The sequence below is a fragment of the Panthera tigris genome, chromosome D1 (genome assembly GCF_018350195.1).
Source record: "Panthera tigris isolate Pti1 chromosome D1, P.tigris_Pti1_mat1.1, whole genome shotgun sequence".
Lineage (NCBI taxonomy): Eukaryota > Metazoa > Chordata > Mammalia > Carnivora > Felidae > Panthera > Panthera tigris.
In genome coordinates this window covers 112,143,257-112,169,632 of record NC_056669.1, presented here as the reverse complement: position 1 = coordinate 112,169,632, position 26,376 = coordinate 112,143,257, and the positions used below count along the sequence as shown (strand labels likewise).

The following is a 26,376-nucleotide window of genomic DNA, read 5'->3' as shown; positions in this document are numbered from 1 at the left end:
CCTCCCCAACTTTGTTGTGTCTAAGGAGCCTCACACCCCGGTGCAGTCCTGCCCGCGGGCCCTGTCCCTGCGCGTTAATAAAATCGCCTTTCTGCACCGAAGACATCTTCAAGAATTCTTTCTTGGCCGTCGGCTCCAGACCCCCGCATCACCACCCCGAAACCGAGCAACACAGAAATCTTCTGGTGAAAAAATTGCACACCTTTCTAAGACAAATCTCCCGCAGTTGTAAAATGCTTTGTTGCCACAGGCGCAGAATTAGCATGTATGGAACGACCTCCTTTCGGTCCCGGTTGAAGTTTCTGTGGGTCTCCAGGAACACAGCTAAAGCGTTCGCACCCAACATGCCTCCCCTGGGTCCAAACACTTGGTGATTTATCTTTGCAGTATTTTCTGCAGGGCTTGAACGTTTTGACAATGACCACGGACTATCTTTTTTCTTTCTTTTTTTTTTTTTAAAGTGTTCAGAAAACACTTAAAGCGATTTGCACTTTGAAAGCTACAAAGCCTGGCTTCAGTTCCCTCCCTCCCCGCCCCTCCCTGTCTCTCCCTTGTCCTTCCCCCTTCCCTGCCCTCCCTCTTCCTCCCCCCTTCCTTCCCCTCTCTCCCCTCTCGCGGTGTCTCCCTCGTCTCTCCTCCTTGTCCTTCCCTGTCTCTCCCGGTCTGTCCCTGTCCCTCCCATTTTTTCAGGAGGAAAGCCCCAGGGCAAACCGGGCAGGGAAGGGTCTGCAGGGGGCGGGCAGGGCTGGGGCAACGGGTGGGGGATGAGCCAGAAAACCGGGGAGGATGGGGGCTGGGGGCCAGAACACCCTCCAGGCAGCCGGCGGTGGGCCCGGGAGGGCAGGGGGCCGAGCCGCGGCCACCCTCCCGCGTGGAGCCCGCTCGGGGCGCGCTTGTTGAGGGCGCAGCGCCATCTGGCAGCCGATGGGGAACCGCCCGGAGGACGGGACGGGGTGGGACGGGGCGGTCGTCGGCGGGTGGGGGGCTGGGGTGAGGCCGGGTTCCACGACCTTCCCGCGGAGGAAGAAGCGACAGCACCGTCGTAGTGGCGGACAGCGCGGCACAGCCAGCGCCTGGGCTCCTGTCCCTCCAGCCCCCCTCCAGGGCCGTGCGGGGTGGGGGGTGCCCGTCCTCAGCGCTGCTGCAGGTGTGCGGTGGGGGCCTGAGCTGGAGGGGGGTCTGCGGCTCCTTGTCCCTCCCTCCCGCCCCACCCCCCGGGGCTCTACAGGCCGCGCTGGGCAACAGGGGTCAGGACCATGGCCCTCACTCTGTCCTCAGCCCTTGGGTCCCGACTGGGGAGCTGGGGTGTTGGGGGGTGGTCACCCGGGAAGGGTCTGGCCGGGGCTGGGGCGGCCCCTATATTGAGGCCCTATATTGAGGCAGAGACTGGCCCCTGGCCCCCCGCACGGCCTCCTCCCTCAGGGACCTCTGCAGAACCACGCACAGCGGCTGGCGTTTGCCCGGCTGCTGGCCTGCGGTGAAGCAGATGAAGGGCTTGGTGTGGCGGGAGGGTGGCCAGCGGGCCGAACAGGGGCCGCAGGAGGTTGAGGAGGGGCCACAGGCTCCAGAAGACCAGCGGGAGGCCGCAAAAGAAGAGCCCGGAGCCAGGAGCGAAGCCCCACAGCTTGGGCCGCGGGTGCTGGGAGCAGCAGTTCACCCAGAGGAAGGGCGCCGGGCTCCCCCGCGCAGGCCGGGGACAGCAGCCACGTGACGCTGGCCGCGTGGTACCGCACGCAGGTCAGGGGTCTGGTGCGGGCCGCAGCGGGCCGCAGGCGTTGGCAGGCCGCAGCATGGCCGGCGGGCTCAGGGCCCAGACGAGGCCGCAGACGATGCCCAAGGTGTGTCTGGGCCGGCAGCCGGGGCAGCAGGTGGGGAAGACGTGGGACAGGCAGCTGCATTCGGTGCCGAGGCCGCCAGCAGCCCCGGCCCCACGGAGAAGCCCGCGAAGGACAGGTTGTCCCGGGAGCCCAGGGCGGCCTGGACGGTGGAGAAGCCCAGCTGGCAGCAGAGGAACAGGCTGTCCGCGGCGGCCGGGCGGAGGACGTAGACGGAGAGGGGGCCCTTCCTGACGCGGAAGCCGAGGTGCCAGAGGACAAGCCCGCCCCCCACCAGCCCTCCGAGGCCGACGGCCAGAGTGAGGTCGAGAAGCGCGCTGTTGGAGGTTCTCCAGAGCCCGAGCATCAGGCCCTGGAAGGAGGCACAGACATTGGTGTTGGCATCGCCCCGAGGGAGGCCAGGGGCACCGCCCCAGGAGGCAGGGGTCATCCCGGGAGGACAGGCCCAGCCCGGGGGCCACCCCCCTGGCCCCCGGGGGATGCCCAGCCCTTCTGGCCTCAGCAGGAGACTCGGTGGTGAGATGTGCCAGGCACGGGGCACGGAGGTGATGGTGGCTGCTGGGGGCGGGGGGCTTGAAAGACGTGCGGGGCTCTTCGTGGTGGCAGAGGTCAGCAATGGGCGGGGCAGGTCTCTGCAGGCACGGGGACACCCGTGTGGCCCACACATGGCGGGGCCGTCCTCCCTCCGTCAGGCACCCTGCGCCGGGCTTCCCACTGGGGGGGACCACACTCCTGCTAAGTCTGAGGGGTGTTGTCCATCGATGGCCCCGGGGACGCTGTCCTGCCTGCACCGGCTGAGGGGGAGGGGGAGGAAGACGCTGTTGTGGGGACAGCTGGGCGGGCGCGGGAGGGCAGGGGTTGAGCCCTGGGGCTCCTGCTGCAGGGTAGGTGGGGCCGAGTGCTGCTCTGAACCCTCAAAGCCGGGGTGGGGGCCTTGGTGACGGGCCCTGTGTGGAGGCTGTGTGGCCTTGAAAGAAGGAGTTAACACCCCCGTGCCTCAGTTGCCCCCCTTCTTGGACTGACTGTTCACACACCTCTCAGGGCCTGGCTTGGGGCTGGATCCCATGATGGGCAGGTGTTGCCGTGGGTGGTCCGCAGAGGTCGGTCGGTCCCCCTTTCCCAAGGACCGCCCCCCCTTCTCATCTACCCGCCAACCACAGTCCCTGGGGCCCTAGTCATCAGCAGATTCTCTGGGGCTAAAGTGCTTTTCCAAGTTTCGTCCTGCAGAGCCCCCCAGCCTGGAACGTTCCTGACCAGGAATTTCCTTCTCCACGGCCCGTGGTCTATAATTGCTGGAGACTCCCAGAGCTCTGGGCTCCGTGTCAGAAATTATGTCGCGAACATGCCGTGCGTCCTAATGTTTCCCGAAGGGCTTCAAGCTCATCTCTGTGACACAGGTGACCTGTGGGGGAGCCAGTGTCCTACAGCCTGAGAGCCCCAGCTGGGCCACCGGCTCCCCAGCCCCCAGCATTTCTGCCCTTGGAAGAGAGGCACAGGGAAAGGAGGGGCCACGTGACCCCGGAGGCAGAGGCTGGAGGGTCACGGCCACAAGCCCAGGGATGCCTGGAGCCCCAGAAGCTAGAGGAGGCAGGAAGGACCCTCCCTGGAGCCTCAGAGGGAGCGCGGCCCCTCGACACCCTGATTCAGTCAGACCTGTGGCCTCCGGACCGTGAGACCAGAGTCCTTTGTGAGTGGCCGTCTGTGGTCCTCTGTTGTGGCTGCCCCGGGACAGGGACAGGATGCTGCTGTGCGACACGTGCTGCCCACGGGGCATCTCACGTTCTCCCACGGTCCGCCTACCCCGCCGATGGCCACCCTGAGGCCCGGGAATCGCGGATAGCTCCGCGGAGGGGTGCGGACCTCCCGGGGTGGCAGGGCGGTGGGGAGCCGGGCCATTTGGTGTCTGTGCGCACAGGGTGCTCGGTTCTGGAAGCCTTCGGGTTCTCAGACCCGCGGAGTCCGGCGGAAACCAGAAACAACGAGTGCTGTTTGTTTAGACGCATCTTTCCTGAGCGTCTCTTGCTGTTGTCCAACCCCTGAGTGTGCCACTCCAGAGGCTCCGCGGGGTGAGTGGGGGGCAGGACACCATCTGTGACGTCTGCAGGGGACAGGTTCACACGGCGCCAGCCCAGCCCAGCTCGGAGGCCGCAGGCAGGCCGGCGAGCCTCGCTGTCCCTCCGTTTCCAAGCCTGTAGGCGCGGGCGAGACCTTAGTCACATGATGGGGACACGAGGTTGCCCAGGCCCCCCAGGGGCAGATGGCGAGATGGGGACGGAGCGGGGTGACGGGGGCATCCCAGCACCGCACCCACCGGCGGGTCTGTGGAAGGGCTCGGTAGTGAGGGTGCGTGCTAACGTGGGCCTGATTCTCCAGAATGGTGAGGCCCACACAACAGGGGACGACTGTCAGAGGAGGGGCTGGCCGCTGGGAGCACAGCCAGAAGCACCTGGCTGGTCAGGAGGCAGAGGGAGGGGGATGTGGGGGCAAGAGTCTTTACCTTGGTGTTAGCTGGACCAGTCAAGGCAGCGCAGACCGGCTAAAGACGGGCAGCTGGAATAACTCAGGGGCTCCGGGGCACAGGGGCTGTCCCTGCGGTCTGACACAAGGCAGGAGACGGTGGCCCTGGAGTGTGAGAGCCCAGTCTGGCGGTGGGGGGGTGGGGGGGGGTGCGCTCTGCATGGGCTGGTTTGCACTTGTCAGTATCTCTCAGCATGGGCTAAGCCGGGGCGGTGGGGGGTGGGGGGGAAGGGGACAGTCCCTGCAGGTCAGCAAGGCCCCGGAAGCCAGAGCTTCAGAAACGCGTAAAACACAGGGAGATGCAGAGGAGGAATAGTGGACCCGGGTCCGGCTCAGGCTCCCGGGGCGGGAGGGGGCAGCCCACTGGGCTGGGAACCCCCCAGGCCCGGAAACCAGACCCCTGGGCCAGCCCTCGGCTGTGCTGGCTGCAGTGTGGACCCTGGTGTGCGCTCTCTGTCTCCCGAAACCGCAGCTGTCGTCGACTGCCGTGTGGTTTATGCGCTGTCCTGTGTGTCACGCGTTTGATCTGTGCCCAACACGAGGACCGGACGGGGCGGCTTTTCTGCTTTTACTGTAGCTCTAATGGCTGTAGGAAAAGTCTGAAAGAATTAGGCTTTTTCTCTAGAAATATCCCTTCACTACAAGAACCGGGCCCAGCCTGCCGTCTTGAGCCCACGGAGCGGGTGGGGGGCAGGACGGCTGCACAGAGGCCCCCGCGGCCCACGGAGCCCCGAGAACAAGCCCAGGCTGGCGTCCGTCCAGCAGCCCTCCCCACAGGCCCCCACACCCTTCCTGGGAACCACTGGCTGCCAGCCCAGGGATGTGCCTGTTCGTGGGAGCACCGCCCCGGCCAGAACAGCTCCAGAGGCTCCTGGGGCCCGGCCTCCTCGGGCCCTGAGCTGTCCCCCCTCCCGGCCTGTGTCAGGACACTGGGTGTGGTCTGGCTTTGCCTGAGGTTGGAGGAGATGGGGCCACGTGAGGTCAGAGCGGGAGCAGGCGGGCAGGGAGGTGACAAGGCTGCCCTCGCCTGGGGGAGCCTGGAAGCCCAGCCCCCTGCTTGGCCAGCAGCTCCGGCTGGAGGGGCAGCCCATCCCTTACCCAGAGCCTTCTGCAGTTAAAGGCCAAAGTCAACGTGGACCCAGAGGTCAGTGCCCCAGGGCAGGGGGAGGTGTCAGAGTTAGCTGGGCCAGGAGGGCTAGGAATTCAGCCCGCAGGCTGGGGAGGGGTGCAGGGAGGGAGGGCGAGGTCCCACCCCTTCCAGAGAGGCGCCTGAGCCCGTCCCACTGCGGAGAGCTGGGTGGGACTGACCTGACCCTGGGGGGGGGGGTCCCACAGGGGGGCCAGGGGGCCCTGCACACCGCTTTCCTGCTTTTCTTTTTTCTGGTACTTTCCTTCGTTATTTTGTGATTGTTTTGTTATTTCCTTTGTTGTCCTTTGTTGTTCTTTTTTCTCTTTCCATGGAGAATTGTAATTCTTTCGTTCATAGTTTTACTGATACGAATATGAAAAAGTACAGATTTTCCTGTTTACACGGCTTTAAATGCGTTTCATAGATTCTCACACAAAGTGCTTTCGTTATCATGCTTTGGGCACTTGGAATTTTGGCTTTGGTTTTCCTTTTCGTTCAAGAGTTGTTTAATAGCGTTCAAAAATGTTCCTGAGAAGGACCCTTCCCTGTTTTCATTTTGTTCTTAATTTCTCGCCGTATCGCCTGGTGATCATGGTTCAAGCCATTTCGCTGCGATTTTATGGGATCAGCAGGCACGTTCACAGGTTCTGGAAGGGGAACGAACATCTTCTTGTGGGGCCCCCATCGCTCATGGGCAGGAGTACAGTTTGCCCTGTTAACAACGGTTCCGAAACTGTGGAATCAATGGGGGGAGTTCACCCCCCTGGGAAGCATGTCATCCACAGGCCGCTCTCTGGGACACCTCCCGCCCTCGGTCGCACCCACAGGGTGAAGCCGCTCCCTCTGTTGGCTGCCAGAGGCCAGCTCTCGGGGCACACCTGCCAGGGTCGGCCGTGTGCCCTCCACAATGTCTCTCTAGAACCAGCTGGGAAATGTGTCACCATGTGTCCCTATGTCACAAAGCATCCCAAACCTTAGACCCCACCCTCTCTTCTGGTCTGCGAGTTGGCCGGGCAAGCTGGACGGCTCCCAATCTCGCGATGGCAGACAGATGGTCCGCTGGGTTGGAGCCTGAAGGCTCCCGGGGCTGCGTGTCCAGGATGGTTTGCTCTCATGCTGGTGCGGACGGTCTGGGAGACCGGCCGTTGGCGGGAGCTCCTACCCACAGCGCCTGCGGCAGGGCCCCTCCCAGCCGAGTGACGGCTCCGGTAACTGGCGATGGTTCGAGGGACCCAGGGGAAGCCGCGACGCTTCTCGTCACTTCATCCTGGATGTCCCGAATGCCACTCCATTGGGTTACGTTGGTCGGAAGGCCAGCCCAGAGTTCAGTGGGGGGATTAGACCCCAGACTTCCCGGCACAAATGGTCCCCCAGGGCCACTAAGCACCAGGTGGGGACAATGGCTCCCTTATGCCCCATCATCGTGTCTTTACTGTGCTAGGGTCACTGGAGATTCACCCCCAGGACAGTGAGGGACACTGTCCTAAGTGGTTTGTAATGATGAATGCATGGTCTTAATCACTCCGTGAGCTAGGAATTTCTGTGACCCCACATGGCAGATGGGTAAAGGGAGGCCCCAGAAAGTCAATTAGCCTGTCAAAGGTCAGGGGCAGGATCAGGAATGAAAAACTCTTTGTCCACTGAGCCAATGCTCTCCTCAGCGTACCATCCAGGAATTGTGTGTGACCGCTGGTGTAGACTCCTCCGGCCATCCTTGGGGTATTTTCTCTTTCTCGAACTGCCTTCCTTTCTGCTAATTTCAAGTTTCAACTCTGCCCGCCTTGCAGCTCTCCACTCGACAGAGGACTCACACCGTCCAGGTGCCGGAGGTGGGGAGCTGCAGGCACACGCACAGATGCCCGGGCACGCAGACAGGTGCACACGCACGCACGGGAGCACACGCACAAGCGCCCACGTAGGCATAGGTGCACACACAAGGTACACACACAGGTGCACGCTCACAAGTGCACACACACGCACAGGTGCACACGCTCGCACAGGCACGTGAAGCTCCAGGCCCCCTCGGGTTTGGGCGGAGGGCCGAACGGCACAAACACGGGGTGAAGTTCGAGAGGCTGGGGAAAGGACCACAGGACAGCAGTCGGCCGTCCGGTTCTCAATCCCCCGCGCCAGTGGTGTTCAGCTGGCCTGACCGACCACGCACGTGTAAGGCTCCTCGTCAGGGTCTACGGATGGTCACTGTGGCCCCACACCCAGCACGTCAAGCTCGCAAGCCGCCATTCGGTGAGTCGTCTCTGGAGATGCGCCAATTGAAACCAACGGAAAATAGTATGTTTTCCTGCCGGTTGAGGTTGGAATGGTTGACACCGGCCTTCTGTGACCTTCTTAGGGGACTTGGGCTATTTGGGTTAGTTAGTTACGCCAGTCTGTTCTCACAGGAATGAGTTTTTAGCTTTGAGGAACTGTCGGTCTGGGCCTGTCTCAACGTTTTTGGGCAATTTGGATGTTTTCAATTTAAAAAAAATTTTTAACTAATTTTTTTTTTTTTGAGAGAAAGAGAGACAGAGAGAGAGAGAGAGAGCAAGCCGGGGAGGGGCAGAGAGAGAGGGAGAGAGAATCCCAAGCAGGCTCCAGGCTGTGCAGAGCCCGACCACAGGGCTCTATCTCATGAACTGTGAGATGTGACCCAGGTTGAAACCAGGAGTTGGACATTTAACTGATCGAGCCCCCCGGACGCCCCTGGATGTTTTCAACATTGGCAAGAGGAGAGAGACACATGGAAAGAGAGTGGAAAGAACACAGGGCAGCCCGGGTATTGTGCGAAAGCTGATCTTGAGAGCCAGGTGACTCTTCTCTTGGAGCTGGGCGTCACCGAAAGAACACGGAGCGATTTTCAGGAAATACCACCCAACGCCGGGCCTGGCTCTTCCAGGGGGGCCCGCGTAATGACAAAGAGACGGTGGCCGAGGCGTTACAGATGGAGGGGTGCTGAGGGGCCGTGACGACAAAAGATAAGACCTGCGAAGGGGGCATTTGGGGACAATCGGAGAAATGCCGCCTGGGTCAGAACCCCGCATCTGGGTCAGATTCCCTGAGTGTGGCAGTCCCGTGGCCATGGCTGGGGGACAGACTTGGGGGGCACATGCTGCAGTGTTTAGATCTCTGTCAGGTGTCGGGGCGCCTGGGGGGCTCAGTCGGTTGAGCATCTGACTTCAGCTCAGGTCACGATCTCAGGGTCTGTGGGTTCGAGCCCCGCGTCGGGCTCTGTGCTGACGGCTCGGAGCCTGGATCCTGCTTCGGATTCTGTGTCTCCCTCTCTCTCTCTTTGTCCCCCCCACCCCTACTAGTGCTCTGTCTCTCTCTGTCTCAAAATAAATAAAAAACATTAAAAGAATAAAACAATAGATTTGTCAGGTGTCGAGACGTGGGCAACTTACTCTCAAAGCATTGAGAGAGAGAGAGAGAGAGAGAGAGACAGAGAGCAAGGGCAAAACGTTAACAGTAAGCGAATCTACAAAACGATGTTCAGGTGCTTTTTTATACTCGTCTTGTAATTCTTCTGCGGGTTTGGAAATTGTCAACACGAGTGGTTGGGGAGCAGTCAGCCCGGTGCCCCCTAATTTACAGGATTTAGCCACTGGCTGGCCGTAAAGCCGGGAAAAACCCATCCTGCCTTAAGAAGCAAATGTCGTTTTATTGCCCCTCAGAGATAAATGCGGAAGAACGAGCGTCCGTAGCACAGGGCACTGGGTCTGGGCCCCGAGAGGCCCGGGCTCCCAGGTAACTGGCTCCTCAGGTGGGGCCAAAACCCAGACACTGACACCCTCACTGCCTTGCCAGCAACATCGGGAGCCCCCGCAGCTTCCGAAAGCATGGCCCGGGCCGCTGCTTTGGGGAAAGGCTACGGTGAGTCGGGATGGACCGCAGCCGGCCTAGAACATCAACCGGAGGGAACCGAAGGCAGCGTGTCAGTTCGATTCCACAGGGGCCTCTTCTGAGGCTTCCACGCGGCGAGGAAGGCAGAGCCACGTGGAGGCGTGCTGGCCGACTGTCCCCGCCGAGCCGAGCCCAGCCACGGCGCCAGCCAGGGAGCGGAGAAGCTTCCTGGTGACGCAGCCTCGAGCTGGGGGCGTCTCCGCTCGCTGGGCTCCCTCGTGTCGTGGTGGCTTCGGCGTGGGAGCGCCCGAGTCTTTCCGGCTGCAGCCGGCCCGGCACTCGGTGAATCAGAGGCCACCCGTCCTTCCCGTGCTCCGTTCTCCTAAACAAGGGAATCCATCCATAACGAGATGGGTCGGTCGCTTGGGGCCATTTGAAGGAGCATTTGTTATACGGGGACTGGAGACTGGCCTTAAGTGTCTCGTCCGTGAGTGGACCGCAGTCTGTTGCCTCCGTGGGGCAGTGGGAGTTATGGGGGGGATTCTGGGGTGTCTTCCAGGCATGAGTGACAGCGTTATTCACGTCCCCGTCCACATCTGGCGGCCACAAGAGACAGGAGTCCAGTGGGTACCTCATCGTGACCTGCAGATCTAGGACCCGCGGATCCTACGAGACTCGTGGTGGCAGCAGGAACAGACAAGACCTCAGGGAGGCTGAGGGGCAGACCCTCCCCTAAAGAAATGGGATGCGGTAGGTAGGCCGGCCGATCAGTGGGCCGAGGGGCGGCGCTCCGGCGAATGATGGCGGAGCTCTTGGTTATCCGTTTGGGAGAAGTGGCCTTGAGTGACACCTTACTGCACACGCGCTCCGTGGAGACCTGAAGGCGAAGGGCAAAACTTTAATGTTTTTAGAGGCGCCTGGCTGGCTCCGTTGGTTAAGCCTCCGACTCTGAATTTCGGCTCAGGTCAGGATCTCACGGTTCGGGAGTTCAAGCCCCACACGGGGCTCTGCGCTGACGGTAGGGAGCCTGCTTGGGATTCTCTCTCCCTCTCTCTCTCTGCCCCTCCCCTGCTCCCTCTCTTTCTCTCAAAATAAATAAATAAGCCTAAAAAACCTTGAACCTTTTTAGAAGGCGATAGAAGAATGTCCCGAGTGGCCTCACGCAAATTGCAAAAGAAAAAAAATGGCAAAATATAGGAAAGGACCGACACTAGATATCCACACTCGTGTATATTAAAAGCCACCAATAAAAAGTCAGGCTGCAGACTGAGAGGAGAGACTTACCACGAGTACAGTGAACAAAGGCTGATACCCCTGTAAAGAAGACGATGCTCGGTGGGAAAATGGGCCAAGGTATTCACGGCGTCCGCAGGAAAGGAAACCCACGGTCCGTGCGTGGGAAAAAGCGCTCAGCCTCACGAGCACTGAAAATCACAACCCCAGGGCGGCCCCGCTTGGAAGCAAAAGGCCGAAGCCGTGCGAGTGGACCAGCGGGAGCCCTCGGGGGCTGGTGGGGAGTCACTCGAGCCTCGCTGCTCTGGAGCGCGGCAACTGGCAAGCCGGGGATGCGGTGCTGGGTCCCAGGGATTTCTCCTTCCGTTCTACCAGGCCGGTCTGGGCAGGAAGTTGCGGGCAGAGCCCTGGCGTTCTGGGGCAGGGACGGGCCTTCTGGGGCAGAGAGTATATCAAAATCTGGAAAGCAGCTCCCGGGGTGCCCCCGGGCTGCAGCAGAGGCTGCAGGCCTGACTGCCCGCTGGCGGGTGGCCATGTGCCTGGGCCGCCCACCCTGAGCTAGAGACCGATAGACTCCATGAGTCCTGATGTCAGCCGGGCAGGCAGCCACCTGTCCTCAACCGATGCGGTGCTTTGGGGTGGGGCATGAGCAGGTCCCGTGGGTCCAGGAGGTTTTAGGAACAGGTGGCTCAGACCTCCATGTCACCAAAGCCTCTACTTTAGCTCACTCTTAAGGACTCGAAGGCGGTCCCTGGGCCACTCGGTGGAGGAGGAAGACCTGGGTCTTGTCCACGGGTACGTTGATATGATGGTCCAAGCGTCGCACGAACAGCTCAGCATAGCCCTACCAAGGGGTGCCCACAAAAGACAGCGAGGAGGGGAAATTCTCACGGTGGACAGAGCGGCGAGCATCCGGTCCACTTTGTGTGGAAGAAGAAGTGACCGGAAGGGAGGAGGCACGTGCACGCCTGAGCAGTGGCCAATAGCAGGGCTGAGAGATGGTGAGCAGGCCAGCCAGCCTGCACGTCCCCCGCTTGATATGCTGAAGCCCCAACTCCCCCGTGGGACTGTATTTGGGGATGGGGTCTGTAAGGAGGTGATTAGGGCAAAATGAGGTCCTGGGGGCGGGGGGGGCCTGATCCAGCGTGACTGGGGTCCTCAGAGGAAGAGGAACAGACACCGGGGACGTGCATGCAGAAGAACGATCGTGTGAGGACACAGCATCTGCCCACCAGGGACACGGCTTCACCGCACACCAGCCGCGCCCACACCGTGGGCTTCTGGAGGCTTCTGGAGGCTTCTGGAGGCTGGACGTCCCGTAGGAAATACGCCCCCTATCCGTGGCGTTTGGCTATGGCAGCTTACCGTCTCCCAGTGCAGTGGTGTTTGGCGATGGGGCTTTTGGGAGGTGGTTGGGTTAGGAGGAGGTCAAGGGGGTGGGGCCCCGTGATGGGATTAGTGCCCTTGTGGGGGCGCCTCGCTGGCTGAGGGGACGCAGCAAGACAGGGGCCGCCTGTATTCCAGGAGGGGCCGCACCAGGAAGCGTGCCGGCATCCCGATCTTGGACTTGCCACCCCCAGAACCACGAGACAATAGATCTGTGTGGTCCGAGGGACTGGGTTAGCCACAGCGTCAGCCTGGATCGGGGTTTGTGCCACTCGGTCATCAAATGGCACCATCAACGTGTAAGTCTGAGTCTGTGACACACGCTAGGGTGATAGAAAGTAAGTCAGTAGGACGCTTTGACCTGACCTGCTCTGTTTTGGGCCTTTGTTCTGGAAAGAAAAGAGTACGATCTGAATAACAACATCACGAGAATGGTTTTCTTTTCTTTATTTATCTTTTTTTTTTTTAATTTTTTTTAACGTTTATTTATTTTTGAGACAGAGAGAGACAGAGCATGAACGGGGGAGGGGCAGAGAGAGAGGGAGACACAGATTCAGAAGCAGGCTCCAGGCTCTGAGCCATCAACCCAGAGCCCGACGTGGGGCTCGAACTCACGGACCGCGAGATCGTGACCTGAGCTGAAGTCGGACGCTTAACCGACTGAGCCACCCAGGCGCCCCTTCTTTATTTATCTTAATGTTTATTTATTTTTGAGAGAGAGAGAGAGAGACAGAGCATGAGCAGGGCAGGGGCAGAGAGAGAGCGAGACACAGAATGCGAAGCCGGCTCCGGGCTCCGGGCTGTCGGCGCAGGGCCTGACGCGGGGCTCGAACTCACGAACCGCGAGGTCGTGCTCTGAGCTGAAGCCAGACACTTAACCGACGGAGCCACCCAGGCGCTGCTCTGAGGATCGTTCGAATCCAAACATCTCAAGAACAGCGTTAGCACGCGCGTCATTTGTGTATATGAAAGAAAGAGGGCACACCGCTCACCGATATGTTCGGCACGTTTTACAAACCTGGTTGAGATTTAGGCAACGAAGACAACGGTATGGGTTTCACCGAACAGTCACGTATAAGTGGTATCTCCTAACCAGGTTTAAAAAATGCTATAAACCAATGCCAAAAGCACGGCGGGGGGGGGGGGGGATCCCCAAGGACGTGATTATGGAATCCTGGCTACAAGGACGATGTGCCTCAGGGAGTATGTGCCCTGCGTGGTGGGTCGTGACTTACCAGTTCCGCCGGCTGATGCTCTGCTGAGACGTAACAGGTGCAGGCAGTTTGCTGTTTGCTGGGAACACCGGCCAACAGGGGGAACAGAGAGGGCGTGGTCCCTGCCCGCTGTCGCTTCAAGTCCAGGCGGGGAAGGTCCGAAACAAACAGACCCTAATACGTGGTACATGATAAACAAAACATAACATTCCGTAAGGAAACAGGTGACAGGGAAGGGCATAAAAGGGGTCGGGGCTCCAAAGAGGCGTCTCTAAGAAGGGAAAGGAGAGACTGCGGTTTGTACCGGTGAAGAGGGGCGGGCGGAGGCGGGGGGTGCAGGGCTTGAGCAGGGAGGGTGTTTTCTGGGCCAAGGGGATGACGTTGGAGGCACACCTGGGGCCGCGCTCAGGGCACTGTCGCCATCCTGGGCAACCGAACTATTGGCAGCAGGTGGAGGCCGGGGTGCCTGGCTGTGCTGGGCACAGAGGATCGGTTGGGGGTCGTTGTCGGAGACAGAGCCCAAGGCTGGTCACGGGGCTCAGCTGAGATTCCGGCCACGGGGGAGAGGGGCTGGTGACATGCGCCTAGTGGTCACGGTGGAGGGAAGGGGACAAGTGTGGGGATGCTCTGGGGCGGTGGGTGCAGGGGACTTGGAACCAAGGAACCTGGAGAAAGCGGGAACAGCTGGTCCACACCCCGCGTGGGCCTGGATTTCAGTTCCCCGAGCCAGACACGGCTTTCTTCTGATGCTGTCGTGTGATCCCGGCTTTCCAGGGAGCCGAGGATGGGGAAGCTGAGGCTGAGGGGGAGGCAGATTTGGGGGCAGTCAGCCCTCATCTGGGGGATGGGAGGGATGGGCGGGGCCTGGGGGGGGGCCAGAACCTTGGACACAGGGAGGGCGGAGGACCCGGGTCGCCACTCCGCCTCCCGTCCTGCTCGCAGGGGGTCTCCCATGGGCACTGGGGAAGGGGGGGGTCACGGGGAGAGGAGGCGGCTGTGATGCGGTGGCCGCGAGAGCACACGCGGGTGTGGTTGGCCAGAGGAACACGGCTTTGTGACGGGGCCGACCCTGCGGCTGGCAGGGGCCCCCTCCCCTTATGCCTCTGTCTCACTCGGCAGGGCCGGAGGAGGGTCTTCAGGGACCCCGGGCGCCGTCTCCTGTCGAGGTGCAGAGCGAGGACATAGACGGCCGGGTGAGCCGCAAGGGCCACACGGACAGCAGCCCCAGGACGTCAGGGGCCAGGCTCAGGGAGCTCGCGGCCGCCGCGGTGCGCCTCGGGCGGTGGCGGCGACACCAGGAAGGAGAGCAGGTGCCCGGGGAGCTCTCAGCGCTCGCGGCCGCCAGGAGACAGAGGCCCGCCGCGTTGGAGAAGCCGGCGAGCGCGTCCAGCACCACGGCCGCGTGGGCACGTAGCGCCAGGGTGTTGTCCGGCCGGGCGAGAGCCTCGCTGCCCTGGCCCGGGCCGTCGGCGACAGCCAGGTGCGGGAAGTAGGGGTCTCCCTGGACGTGGGGGTGGAGAAGCCGGCAGCCCACGCTGTTGGCCACCACCCCGCACGCCGCCACCGGCACCTGGACGGAGAGGACCGCCTCCGGGGACAGGGCCCCCTGGCTCCCCGCCTCATCTGCCGCGCGCGGAGGGCGAATCCACGTCCCAGGTGGAGCCGGTCCAGGGAGGGCCGGGCACACCCCGAGGAAACGAAGGTTTGCTACCTTCGCGGGTCTGGCACCTGCCGAGGGCCCTCCGCCCGTCGGTCACTCTCGGGGAGCTCTGGGGCCCCTGAAGGGGCCTCCTGGGGTCCCGAGGAAGACACACGCCTGAGCCCTGGGCCCCGTGTGCACCAGAGCGGCCTCGACGGACGGGGAAGCCCCACCCGGCTCAGGACTGCCCACTGGGGGTCTCTGTTGGCTCTCTCAGGGAGGGTGGGCCATTTGTCTCGGCCTGTCCGGTCCTTCCCTGCGTGGAGTTCTGAACATCCCATATCCTGGGAGCCCCTACGGTCCCGGGAAAACCCGGACCCCGGCCACCCTGCTGGAAACCGAGGAGGGGGTCAGTGTTTCCTCCGGAAGCCGACGTCGGGGCTGGACCAGGTGGTCTGATCCAGGCCGAGGGTGTGGCAGTCGATAACCCGGGGGAGGAGCTGCCTGCTTCCTGCTTCAGGGTCCCCATCTGCCTACAGGTTGCTGCCACGGGCCGACCTGCGCCCCCCAAACTCATGTTGACGTCCCAACACCCAGCATTTCAGAATGTGACCATATCCGGAGACGGGGACTTCACAGAGGTGATCGGGGTAACACGGGGTCACCGGGGTGGGGCCTGATCCCGCGTGACCGGCGTCCTTAGAAGAAGAGGGGATCGGGACACAGACACGCACAGAGGGACGGCCCCGTGAGGACACAGCGGGAGGACGGCCGTCCACACGCAAGGAGAGGGGCCTCGGGAGGCCCGGCCCTGCCCACGCCTGGACCTCGGGCTCCAGGATGGGGACAGCTCTCTGCAGTGTGAGCCCCGTGTGTGGAACTGTGTTAGCAGAGCCTCAGCAAGCTGATACGGTTACGAAGTCACCTGCGGTCTCAGAATACTGAGAGCTTCCTGGTTCTTTCCAAGCCGCAGAGACCTTGTTTCTGGATCCCTGAAGCTTCTGGAATGACTCCTGAGAGCAGATAAAAGCCTGTGGTATGCCTACAATTACCCCACGGGCGGCCCCGAGGGCTGCAGTCACACAAGGTGCCCCGCTGGGATCTCAGGAGGACTGGAGGGCCCTGCCCCAGATGGGCTCCGCGTTTGAAACTCCCCCCACCCAACCTCGCCGGGATTACAAAGTCCCCTCGGGTCAGTGGCCCTGCTTGTGATGCAACTGTCTGACCCCCCCCCCCCGCTGCCGACTGTCTGACCACCCCCCCCGCCCCCCACTACCTGCCCCGACTGCCAACGTCCACCTCAGGGTCTCCCTTAAGGAACCGAGTCTTAAAATCTGACCACCAACAGGGGCGCCTGGGGGGCTCAGTCGGTTGAGCGTCCGACTTCGGCTCCGGTCACGATCTCGAGTTTCATGAGTTCAAGCTCCGCATCGGGCTCTGTGCGGACAGTTCAGAGCCTGGCACCTGCTTTGGATTCTGGGTCTCCCTCTCTCTCCGCCCCTCCCCCACGCTCTCTCTCTGTCTCTCTCTCTCTCTGTCTCTCTCAAAAATAAAAATAAACATTAAACAAAAAAAGAAATAAACGTGGGCGTAGGAGTTAAGCTGTTGAATCAGAAGAACCAAGGGGTCCAAGGTCAGCCCTGGGTGTCCTGCTACTCTCACACCGCTTCTAAGGGACCCCTCCCGTCCTGTCCCTCGTCAGGGCCCCCCGTCCCCCCGGCACAAATCCTGAGGTTGGACGTTGCAGGAAAATACACCCCTGGGTTAAGAAGGTGTGAGATGAAAGGAGGCGGCTCCGTCTTTCCGGTTACCTGGGCCGTCTTCTCGAGGAGCTGGTGCCGCAGAGGCCAGGATCCCCGGAGGCCAAAGTCCCGCCTGGGGTCAGGGAGTGCCGGAGGCACCTCCGCTTTGGACGGCGTCCTGCCAGGCAGTGACCAAGCCCCCTGGGCCCCTTGGGTCTTCCCGTGTGGAGGCCACTTGCAAATCCGGAGCCAGGCCTTTATCTGAGACTTCCTATGTCTGCATCTCGTGACCCCCCGCCCCCCGGCCTGCCCGGCTCTGGGGCACTCCGGTCCCGGTGGCAGCCACGGAACAGAGGAGGGGCTCCGGGAGAAGCCGACGTCCAACCCGCGTCCACCTCCAGACGGGGGTCCGGCCGGGCCCCCCCCAGCCAACGCGGGTCGGGAGGGAACCGCGCGGCCTTCCAGCGGCTCCCACGCGCTCCTGTCCTAACTGCCGTGAGCACGATGTGGACGTCCCCGCAGGTCTGAGACCCTCACGCCGGATTCCCTGAGGCCGGGCCGAGTCCCCGGCGCTTTGCTGGGCCAGACGGTCTCAGTTCTGTTCTGCGGCCGCTGAGCCCTTACAGGCCGCGAGTAAAAGGCACCGTGCTCTCTTCCATTCGTTTCCATGGGTCGATCAACCGGCTGTCTCGTTAATTTCAAGCAAGTCGCTCGGAGTCCACAGAGGCCCGGCTTGCTCAGCTGCCCTTTGCCGCAGGGGTGAATCCAGGCCTCGGGCTGCGTCGCCCACGGCCAGGCTTGTCACTCGGTGGAGGGAGCTGGGGGCCACCCCTGTACGGGGTCCGGCTCCAAACAGAAGAGGCGGCAGGCTCTGCACACGAGGCCCTTCTTCCAGATGCTCGGCTTGGTGCCGTGGCGGGGACGCGGGCGCAGGACATGTGTGAATACGGTGACTTTAGCGCCCCCCATCTAACCCGGGGGAGAGTCGCCTGCGGCTCTTTGGAAGCCATCTACGAATGAAGTTCAACCCGGAACCATCCTTTCAAAAAATGCGTCCGCCGCCTCTGCGCTGCTCGCTTCGGGCAGAAGCCCACGGAACGTCCGGACACGGTGGGTGGGTGATGAAGGAGGGGTCCTGGGGCCAGAGAAGAGTCTGTGCTCCGTCAGACGGTGCATCCCGAGCATCTGCAGGAGGGCCGGAAGCACATAGGGCCTCTAAGCCGTGCACACACGTCACGCGCGCCCGTCCCCGCGGCCGGCGCTCTTCCTACGGAGCCCAGTGCGAGGACCGACCGTGTGTTGGTCAGCTCCGGCTGCAGTGACAGCACCCGCACCGGGGCTCGCGCGACGGTGACTCATTCTCCCCCAGCGCCGGAGGCCGGAGCCCGAGGTCCAGGCGTGGGCAGGGCCAGCCCTCCCGAGGCCTCTCACCTGGTGCGTGTAGGAGGGCTGCGCGTGGGGGAGATTTTCAGCAGAAGGAGCTCGGATCGGGGCGGAGGCACAGGGTACGCGCGTCTGACAACAAGCGTCGAGCGGGCGTCCCCGGGGCATCCTGCACGGACACGCCTACTCGCTTCTCTTCGCCACCGTTGGAGAAAAGGTGGAAATCTCAGGGGGCTGCTGTGGTCTTGGGTCTGAGACCTTTCTTCCTTACCTGCAAGGCAACGGGTGCTATGCATTTCTGTTTTCATCTGGGGACATCCCACAAATACTGTTCTCTGTTTTCACGTCTATTCTGTTCAAAATACTTTCTAAATTCTCTGTTGATTTCTTCTGGGACACATGGACTGTTGAGATGTGTGCTGTTTCGTTCCCAAACACGGGGGGATTTTCTGGGGTGTCTTAGGTCTAGGGTGTTTGTAACTTGTCCTCTGCTTTGGAAACATTTACTTTTTGTCTCCCCCGCCCTGGCCTCATTCGGGGACTTGGCGGGGGGAGGGCGGGGTATATCAGTCCACCTGCTTCCTTCAGTGCATTGATGCCCTTCTTACTTTTTCCAAGATGTTCTTCTCTGCCCTTTCCTCGGGTTTGCTAGCTTTGCTTCCGCAGCATCTGATCGGCCATCAACCCTGGTCCTTTGCGTCTCACACGCTGCCGTTTTCATCTGTAGTCTTTACATCTGCACCTTAAAAAATTTTTTTTTAATGTTTCTTTATTTTTAAGAGAGACAGAGTGCGAGCAGGGGAGGGGCAGAGAGAGAGAGACATAGAACCCGAAGCAGGCTCCAGGCTCCGAGCCGTCAGCACAGAGCCCGACGCGGGGCTCGGACTCACGAACTGTGAGATCACGACCTGGGCCGAAGTCGGACGCTTAACCGACTGAGCCCCCCCAGGCGCCCCTGCACTGGGTTTTTTTTTTAGCTGTTGAGTTTTGAGAGTTCTGAATTCCAGGCACAAGGCCTTTGTTAGACACGTGTTTTGCGGGCAAGCGTGGGATCTAGTTGACCGGCTTGCCCTTTGATGGATTGTGTTTTGGTGTTGAGTCCAAAATCGCTCACAGAGCCCTCGGTCCCCCGGATTTCTCCTCTGCTTCTCTCCTAAAGGATTTACAGTTTTTCCTTTAAAGTCTTTGATCCATTTGGAGCTATTTTTTTTTTTAATCTAAGGTATGAGGTGGAGGCTAGTTTCTATTAATTTTTTGCCTACGGAGGTCTACTGGTTCCGGGGCCACTGGCTGAAAACACTGTAGGAAGTCAGTTGGACATACTTGTGGGTCTCTCACTGTCCTGGGAGCTATATCTATACGCTTCGCCTTCTAAACAGCTGCCCTGAGGCTCACAATATGCATTTTCACCTCCACAAACCTGCTGTGAGCTCATAGCACACACTGTCCCCGCAATGTAAAAACCTCAGGGCAGCAAATCCCACACCTGGAGGAAAAGGAGTGAGACAACACATCCTTACGAGCCTTCTCTTATCCCAGCAACCTTGACAAGTGCCCCCAGTGCCCAGGGACCCGTGTGCACTTTCCCGTGGCCCCCGGGCTCCCTCGGCAGCCTCCCCGAGGATGTAACCGCGGGGACCCCCCCTCCCCCGTCTGCCTGTGCCCTCGGGACGCTGCTGTCCTGCTTGATGCTCAGGGGCCGTCCCCTCTCATCTGTGTCTACCCCCAGTGGCTCTCACGGCCCGTGGCCTGGCTTTCCACCCCGCCGCGGTGTTTCCTCTCTCGAAGCTTCTTGATTTTTGCATCGTATTTAAGGAGGATGTTTTCCGACAGGAAACAGGCGAAGACGACCTCTTACGTCGTCGTTTTCTACCATTCCGTGGCGCGGACACGGACGTTTATACTCTATCTGGATTGGTTTCCGAAGATGATGTGTCTTCCTTCCTTATTGTCTGTTTCGACAGTGAATGCTCACAGCCACGATTAATAGAGACCCACCTAGTTCCATCTTCCTGAAGCGCGGTTTGTCAGGAACCAATACACTTTGCTGACTGTTTTAAGGGAAGTCTTTATAGATTTGGGGCAAAAAAACCTTTGTTGCTTATTTGCACTGTAAGTATATTCTTGGGGTGCCTGGCTAACGCAGTAAGAAGAGCGTGTCACTCTTGATCTTGGGGTCGTTGAGTTCGAGCCCCATGTTGGGTATAGAGCTTACTTAAAAAAAAAAACAACCAGGGGCGCCTGGGTGGCTCAGTCGGTTAAGCGTCTGACTTCGACTCGGGTCACGATCTCACGGTTCGCGGGTCCGAGCCCCGCGTCGGGCTCTGTGCCGACGGCGCGGAGCCCGGAGCCCGCTTCCGATTCTGTGTCTCCGTCTCTCTCTGCCCCTCCCTGCTCACCTCTGTCTCTGTCTCAAAACTAAACTAAACATTAAAAAAATAAAACTCAAATAAAAATTAAAAGACTCAAAAAAAGTATATTCTGGAACTACACAGTTTAGTGTTTCAGTTTATTTGTTGCGTCTTTGGTTGAAATGAAGCCTGCCCTTGACAATATTCAAATCCATCCATACTTTTCTTCTCTTCTTAGGGCTTTTATATCTTGTGTAGGGCACCACTCCCTCCCCAGCGTTGGAGCTATATTGCCTCCAAAAGCTGTGTAGCTCTCAGTTCCTCTTGGAACTGAGTTTTGTGTATGGGGGAGAGGAGAGCCGTGTTGGGGTTTTCTCTGTGGAAGCTCAGAGTCCTGGTGCCAGGTACACAGAGCGTGTCCTTTCTGCGCACTTGTTCTGTGAGGGAGTCCCGTTCAGCACTGGCCGCTCTCTGCATTGACCAGGTTTTCTTTTTTTTTTTATTAATACATTTTTTTTTTTACATTTATTTATTTTTGAGACAGAGAGAGACAGAGCATGAACAGGGGAGGGTCAGAGAGAGGGAGACACAGAATCCGAAACAGGCTCCAGGCTCTGAGCTGTCAGCCCAGAGCCCGACGCGGGGCTCGAACTCACGGACCGCGAGATCGTGACCTGAGCTGAAGTCGGCCGCTTAACCGACTGAGCCACCCAGGCGCCCCTCGTTACCGTCTTAACAAAGGTCAGGATGACTTTTTTCTTCACCACTTCTGTTTGTCTCTTATAAATTCCCCGGGAAGAATCACATCACCAAGTTCAGAGATCCATTGGTTTTGCTGTGAGTATTCCGTTTTCCTAGCTACGTGCACCTGTTGCCTTCAAGGTCCACTTCGTGGCCTCCGCCTTGGGGCGGTTCACAGCAGCCACGGCGTGCAAGTGCCACGGTCTCCCCATCCCTCCGGAGTAGATGCCACCGCCCTTTCCATCCGGGACCGGGTAAACCAGACGGTCGGCAGAAAACACGCTGTGACGCGTACCACGGAGAGCACTGTTTCGTCTGCGGAGAGCAGTAAGAGCCTAAACGCACTGCGTGTTCGCTGCAGCCCTGTTCACAACGGCCAACACGTGGAAACAGCCTCAGTGGCCATCAGCGGGGCAAATGCGTAAGGAAGATGAGGGGCATACACGAAACGGAAGCTTCTTCAGCCGTGGGGACGCAGGAGGTCTTGCCACTGTTGACAACCCGGATGGACCTTGAGGGCCTCGTGCTGAGTGAAATCAGCCAGACAGACCCACACGATGACGCTTCTGTTTGGAATCTAAAAAAAGCTGAGCTCCCGGACACAGAGAGCAGAACGGGGGTGGGGTGGGGGGCCAGGGAGCACAAACTCGTTAGGATGTGAGCGAGTCCTGGAGACCTGAGGCACGGTGCGTCCATTCGAGTCAGCAACGCCCTATGGCACGCCTCGGGGGGGCTGCGAGACTAGGTCTTACACCACGGAGCCGCCAACGAGCGGACGGTACCCGTGAACAAGATCAAGTACTTGGCAAATCTGAGAAGAAAAGTTTAGGTCCGGTCCACACCTCACACCATCCCCTAGCGAAAAATCCAAATGGATCAAATACCTAAAGGCTTAAAAATGAAGTCATGCAAATATCATGATGAAAAAATATAGGTTAGTTTCTACATTGTCTTACGTATGTCAGACTTGCATAAATACAACTCAAAACACACAAGCCATAAATGAAAGGCTGATAAATTCAAATATATCAAAATGCAACAGTATATGGGCAACAGTAATCGTAATAATGACAGGGGCACCTGGGTGGCTCAATCGGTGAGGTGACCGACTTCGGCGCAGGTCATGATGTCACATTTCGTGAGTTCGAGCCCCGCGTCGGGCTCTGTGCCGACAGCTCGGAGCCTGGAACCTGCTTCGGATTCTGCGTCGCCCTCTCTCTCTGCCCCTGCCCTGCTCACGCTCTGTCTCTCTCTCTCAAAAAAGATAAATAAACATGAAAAAATTATAAGAACTAATAACAAAAAGCAAAGTCCAGTGAAGAATGAAGGCAGTAGACATGTTATTCACACTTCCGGCAACAGACAAAGAACTAATCCCCTCGAGTGTAAGGAGTTAATGGAAATGGGAAAGTGAGGACCCTCCGGGGACAGCCTCGGGGGCATTTCTCGCCCTGTCGCCTCCGCCAGGGTCTCCTCCACACACTCGTGAAATGTCAGCATCACAGAATACGCAGTGACAGACTGTGGGATTTGGGAATAAAGAGACAGCCCCCTGTCTTAACACAAGGTTTTAGCCCATCTTCCTTGCTTCGGACAAGTGCAAATGATTGCGTAAGCACACGTCGGAATCAAACAGTGTTACAAATGTATGCATAAATTACACCCGAGGGGAAAGATCATGTGCTATCCTATCATCAAGGAGGACAGAACCCATCAGACAAACGCAAACCCAACGTTGATAAAAACGTTTTGTCGGTCCTGTGATTTGCTCACCGTGGAAAAAAAAGATGCAGAGAGCCAGGGTTTGTTATTTTTTTTCTTAAATTTTTTTTTTTAAACGTTTATTTATTTTTGAGACAGAGAGAGACAGAGCATGAACGGGGGAGGGTCAGAGAGAGAAGGAGACACAGAATCTGAAACAGGCTCCAGGCTCTGAGCTGTCAACACAGAGCCCGACGCGGGGCTCGAACTCACGGACCGCGAGATCGTGACCTGAGCCGAAGTCGGCCGTTTCACCGACTGAGCCCCCCAGGCGCCCCGAGAGCCAGGGTTTAAAGCAAGGAACCAGTACAGAGAAAACAACACCCTGGAACGTCAGCTCCAGCCTTTACAGGCGCACCTGAATGGACACAATTAAACGCGTTACGGCTGAAATAAAGTGTACATAATGATCCATCTTGTAAATAAAATCCCACGAGCTCACAAGGTTGATTCATCTTCACAGCGATCTTGCGTATCAGGTGCCCGCCGCACCCTCCCCTCGTAGCATAGGCACCGGAGCCGCGGTGTGATTACCCCCGGGGGCCACACGGCCTCGAAGGGCAGAGCCAGAGTTGGAACGAGGTCAGTCTGGTTCCAAAGCCCCGCGTGCAGGGGCGCCATGTGGACAGAGAACCGAGGGGGGGCGCGGATGAGCCAAGCCTCGCGTCAGGGGAGACAGAAAGGAAGTCTGTGGAAGGACCGAGCCTGGCCCTTGGGAGACGGACGGAGCCGCGGTGCCTTTGCCCGTGATGCTTGGGGTCTGCAGGTGCCGGGAAGCCTCGAGGCCCCAGGACACTGGCGCTGAGGCCCGGTCCGATGGGCGTGGCGGGCGGGAGGGAAGCGGGGCCCCACCCCACCCACAACCGGCCGCCACCAGCAGCAGCACGGGCTTGTTCTGCAGGCCCACGGAAGCCGCACTCGGTGGTGACACTGTCTACGTGCTGCAGCAGCCGCGGGGGCAGAAAGGGCTGGGTTTGTGCGTGCGCCTTGCGGAGCACCCAGCTCGGAGCGGGGACGTCATTTGTCCGAGTCCACCCCGGGCTCCGCGGGAGGGGGTCCCCGTGCCGAGCTGAGCCGGCGTCTCCACAGGGTCTGTGCCAGCTGCCCCTCTGTCCCGGGGCACCTCGGCCTCGTCTGCTAACGCCCACCGGAGAGGTTCCTTCCCCGCTCCTTCCCGATGCTCCCCAGGACGAGCTGAGGACGGGGCTGGCGCCGCCGTTCACAGTGGAGGGTGAGGCCAGGAGGGGCCGGAGACACAGAGGCCGTCCGAGGGGAGGAATGTGGTGGCCGAGGCCTGGGTCACGGGGAGACCCTGGCGGGCTCCCGCCGCCAGGACGGCACAGGATTGTAACGGGCCGGACCGAGAAAGAGACACCACAGGAGACGCCGAGAGCCTTTAGGAATACGACGCATGCCTTTAAGTCTTTAAGCGAGTCGGACAGAGTAAGTCGCGATGCTCAAGCGAAGGGACAGGGCCCAGACGCCGACAGCCATGTGCCTCAGGCAGAGACCCCTGGACCCGACCGGGAAGAAGACACCCACGCGGCCAAGGGCCGCCAGGAGGCCCAGACACGACGCGAGGGAGAAGGGACACGCGTCAGGCAGGGAGTCGGGTGTGGAAACATGAGTCTGTGCTGAGTCATCACGGCCGTCGTGCAGGGAGGGAGGGGCACGGCAGCAGCGGCCACGCTCCAGGAGGGGATGTCACGCGGGTCGGGGCTCTCACAGCACGGCGGGCCAGCCAGGGGACAGCGGGCAGGAGGGCCCGAGGCGGGAGGCAGCGCGGCTCCGGGGGGTGGTCCCCACACAGGCCGCTCTCTCCCCACCGTGTCCCTTAGTACAACTGCACATCCACCCGTCCCGCTCTGAGACACGAATCCACGGACCCTGAGTCTCGGACATCCCTCGTGAGCCGGCCGGGCCCCGAGAACCAGCTCGGATAACCCTACGTGTCCCACCGTGGGGCCCGAACACCGTGCGCACGTCAGGCAAGGCTGCTCGAGGAGTGACAACCCCCGGGCTCCTTCCTCCACCGGGCGCCTCACTTGGAGTGTGGTTGTCCCGCCGTCCACGACCCCCTCGGGCCCGGAGGTCTGGACAGAGGGCCAGGGAGCAGAACCGTCACCTCTCTAGATAGTAAAGCCCCTAACCGTGCCGTCCTCAGGAGGGGTCGTGCCTGCAGAGACCGCGTGTGGTTGAGGGCCCAGAGCACGGCCGGCTTCCCCTGTGGAGGGACCATCGTGGCAGGTGGCCCTGAGAGGGACCCACGGACGTGGTTTCAGAAGACAGCGAGGCAGCTGCCGGGGACAGGACAGCAAGAGGGCAGGGGCTGGGGGAGGGGTCGGACGTAAGGGGCAGCGGTGCCCCTTACATGCTCAGCAGGTGGGGAAACTGAGGCTCCGGGGGCTGGGGGGCTTCTCGGACACCCGAGCTGAGATCAAGCTTCAGGCTCCTCCTGGGGCGCCCGGGGGGCTCCGTCGGTTCAGTGTCCGACTTTGGCTCGGGTCGTGATCTCGAGGTTCGTGGGTTCGAGCCTTGCGTTGGGCTCTGTGCTGACAGCTCGGAGCCTGGAGCCCCCTTCGGGTTCTGTGTCTCCCTCTCTCTCCCTGCCCCTCCCCTGCTTGTGCTCTGTCTTCCTCTCTCAAATAGAAATAAACATTAAAAAAGGGTTTAAAAAAGATTGAGGCTCCTCCTCTGGTGAGATGCTGTCCCCCACCCCAGCCAACCTCCACGGCCACGGGCAGGTGCACCCCGTCTCTGAGGTTTTCTCCTCCTCCCACCTCCCCCTGTTACAAAGACCTTAACACACCTACGTCTCCCTTCCAAACGAGAGCAAAATACCCTGAGACCAAATGCCACAGTTCAAACGTGTGTGGGATTCACCTGGCTCGACGTCTTCGAGATTTCATTAAGGAGCAGCGTGTGTAACAGCAAGACGGGGAAACGTCCCTAAGTGTGGCCTCAGACGGCCGCGATGCGTCCTCCCGGCTGAGGGTTCCGTGTGTAACGTCGGGAGGAAATGATGTTGAGAAAGACATATGAGCGAGAAGTCAGAACTCAGAGGCGAATGTGTGTTCACACACTCCGCCTTCTCCAGGATGTGCGTTTCCTGGCCCACGGTGACGTGATTGTCACCAGCGTGCCCCCAAGAGCACTCGCTGACCCTGATCCTGGGTTTGATGAATGGGGGACGTCCTGGGGGACGGGGGTGAGACAGAGACAGAGAGGAAACGAGAGAGAAACCCATACGGGGAGACAAAGAGAATGAGAATGAAAACCCAGAAGGACCATAAGACTCAGCAGCTTCTCTGTGGGGTATTTATCCAGAGGAAATGGAAATCCCCACCCAAAGGGATGTCAGTGTCTCTGTGTCCCTGCAGCAGTATTCACGACAGCCAAGGCACAGGAAAGACCCAGGGGTCCACCGACGGACGAGCAGTTAAAGATGCCACATACACACAACGGAGTAGTATTCAGCCCTAGCGACAATGAGATCTTCGCAGAACCCAGACAGAGCAAGACAAACCCCGTATGATGTCACTTACACGTGGAATCTGCCCCAACAAACGTCAGGAGACGTGAACGGACTCACACAGACAGGGAACACC

General features: G+C 60.0%; 1 protein-coding gene across 1 annotated transcript; it reads right to left on the bottom strand.

Moving 5' to 3' along the window:
• Positions 1-1,356: 1,356 nt before the first annotated feature.
• On the bottom strand, positions 1,357-2,265 carry MRGPRG (MAS related GPR family member G). Its single transcript, XM_042959642.1, is given in 5 exon segments — positions 1,357-1,507; positions 1,509-1,667; positions 1,669-1,747; positions 1,750-1,894; positions 1,897-2,265. Coding segments are annotated over 5 exon segments (903 nt in total).
• Between the last annotated feature and the right edge of the window lie 24,111 nt (positions 2,266-26,376).